Source organism: Cottoperca gobio, unplaced genomic scaffold (assembly GCF_900634415.1).
Source record: "Cottoperca gobio unplaced genomic scaffold, fCotGob3.1 fCotGob3_339arrow_ctg1, whole genome shotgun sequence".
Lineage (NCBI taxonomy): Eukaryota > Metazoa > Chordata > Actinopteri > Perciformes > Bovichtidae > Cottoperca > Cottoperca gobio.
This window is the reverse complement of record NW_021166942.1, coordinates 40,001-42,500: the sequence shown is the minus strand read 5'-3', so window position 1 is coordinate 42,500 and position 2,500 is coordinate 40,001. Positions and strand designations below refer to the sequence as shown.

The 2,500-nt window shown below is 42.7% G+C and overlaps 1 protein-coding gene across 2 annotated transcripts in view; it reads left to right on the top strand.

The window, feature by feature from the left end:
* The first annotated feature begins 220 nt into the window (after positions 1–220).
* oatx (organic anion transporter X) overlaps positions 221–2,500 on the top strand; it is a 22,561-nt gene continuing 20,281 nt past the window's right edge. Inside the window, exons 1-6 of one of the 2 annotated variants that reach the window (XM_029427609.1) lie at positions 221–239; positions 350–465; positions 536–739; positions 1,398–1,565; positions 1,767–1,840; positions 2,155–2,284. In XM_029427609.1, coding sequence (XP_029283469.1) covers positions 713–739; positions 1,398–1,565; positions 1,767–1,840; positions 2,155–2,284 — 399 coding nt within the window. In that variant the 5' untranslated portion in view covers positions 221–239; positions 350–465; positions 536–712. Of the gene's footprint in view, positions 466–535; positions 740–1,397; positions 1,566–1,766; positions 1,841–2,154; positions 2,285–2,500 lie in introns of both variants that reach the window. The other variant, XM_029427608.1, reaches the window with a different exon arrangement.

Genomic DNA, 2,500 nt, shown 5'->3' with positions numbered 1-2,500 from the left:
TTGTGTTTTATTTATTAAATTGTATCTTCAATGCTTTGGGATTAGATTTCACCTGACAACCAATAAACAATCTGAAGATTAAATTGAGAGATTTAGTCAAATATTAACTGAAAAACAAGTGATTGTTAAACCAAGAAAATCAGAAAGGTGGGGGGCAGAGAGCAACAGGAGAGAGAGCTCGAGCCGACTTCTCTTAAAATCACTCTTCAGAGTTCAGTCTTCAGAGGATCCGTCAGACTGTAAGTACATTTTCACTGATTTACAGAGAAACCCTGTTTCCCTTCAGTGCGGCTGCAGTAATCCTTTAAGAACTCTCACCAGACTCCATGCAAATATTTCACCTTTTTAGAGTTCAGTATAAACCTCTGCTGCAGCTCTCCTGTCGGGTTACGTGTTTTTATAAGGATAATGCAAACACAGTACTGTGATTTATGAAGGACTGACACCAGAACCTGCAGCTACAAAGTGAGTACACATTTATAATCAAACCTTCATACAAATCTGATTTTTTTTAATTCATTTGTTTTGTTTTCAGGTTCTTTCTGATGGAACTGAAACCCTAATCCTGAAAACACAAGACATCCGTCTCTTTTATTATTATTGTTTTTGTTATTATACATTTATGATAAATCTATGCTGGCCTGTAAAATCAGTTTAAAACGTTGAAATTTGGAAGTGAAAATACCAAAACAACACAAGACAAGAGAAGAAGATGGGCTTTGATGATCTGCTGGAGCAGGTGAGACAATTTACTGAATATTACTGATTATTACTGAATACTGCATCATGTACAGGTGGAAAGAGCACGTTGAGGAACTCCTGAACCTGAACAGCACGTGCTCTGTGGAGGAGGCAGAGTTACATCCCTGGCAGAGGTCGCGCTGCACCGGGGTGGATGAGGTTCTCTCTGAGATGCTGAAGGTTCTGAATGTTGTTGGGCTGTATTGTCGGAACCGCCTCTTCAGTGTGGCGTGGAGGTCCAGGACAGAGCCTGTGGAGCGACAGACCCGGGGAGGGGGGGTGTCCATTGTTAAAAGGGGGACAGAAGGGTGGTGCTTCTCAGCCTCCCCTGAATATGAAATGCTGAAAGGAGGCTCACATTCAGGAGGAGCAGTGTGGACTCCGTCCTGGCCCTGAAACAGTGGACCAGCTCTGTACTCTGCAGGACTGTTGGGAGGGGGGTTGTATGTGTTTTGTGGACTTGGGGAGGGCTTACTTTACTACTTTACTGAGCCTGCTGCCACCGGGACCCGACCCGTTAGAGGCAGGAAAAAAATGTATCGATAGTTTAAATTTCTGCATTATTTACTCTGATGACACGAAGAGAATCAGCTCAGTTGAACACCTGTACAGGTGGACCAGGAGTGGCAGGTGTGTAATGCCTGTTTCACCCTCAGGTGGGAGGGTTCGGCAGGTACCAGTGGCTCCATGTGACTCTGATCAGTATACCTGGTTTGATGATTGCGAGTCAGAACCTCCTGAACAACTTTGTCTCAGGAATCCCCGCCCACCACTGCAGCCTGCCGGCCAATCACAGCAGCCTCTACAACCTGTCTCACTACCAGGTAACCTGTCTGTCTGATACTGTGGTAGATGGATGTGATGTCATAAAAACAACCTGCTAAAATAATCATTCAATTTTCATTCTAGTATATTTGTAACACTGCATTATTGCTTACAATCTACTGAAACAGTCCGACTTATAGACATTGTATGTTATTGTTCATTGTATTGGATATAAGTGTGAACGTGATTGGTTGTTGCAGGTAGACGAGAAGCAGCTTCTGAAAGCGTTCATCCCTATGGACTCTTCAGGAACTAGACTGGACCGCTGCAAGAGGTAAAAGCTCTTATTCTTTTGTGTATTTCTTTCCTTGTTATGTGGTGAACAAACATTCAGCATGTCATGGACATTCTTACACACTTCCAGTGATACAAGTAGATGTCTATCAAATGCATTATGAATAATAAATACATTAAATAAAACATAAGGTATTTAAATGCAATAAATAAAACAATAACATCAGAAAAGTCAATATATCTTAATCTGGGGCTACAGAAAATAATTCTTCACAATTTTACGTTCACTTCTCTCCGGTTGTATTGATGAATAAACTCCCTGTGACATCACTTCCTGTTTCACCTGTTGTTCAGGTATGTGGAGCCTCAGTGGCAGCTGTTAGCCACTAACCACTCAGCTAACGTTAGCCAGCTACAGACGGAAGGATGTTTGGATGGATGGACGTTCGACCGCTCCGAGTTTCTCTCCACCACCGTCTCCGAGGTTAGAGAACAAATTATTATCAGATGTAATGCTGTCGTGACTTTCATCCGGTAGAGATGGGAATCTCTGTATCAGGTTTCAGTTTGCTTGGGAGTCATACCAGATAGAAAAGAAAACACTAAGAAAGCGGGGCGCTAATAAACCTGAGAGGCCGCACCCCATTTGTTCCTTTTAAAGCTGCACTGTCAACAACAAATCTGTGTTGAAATCGGCAGG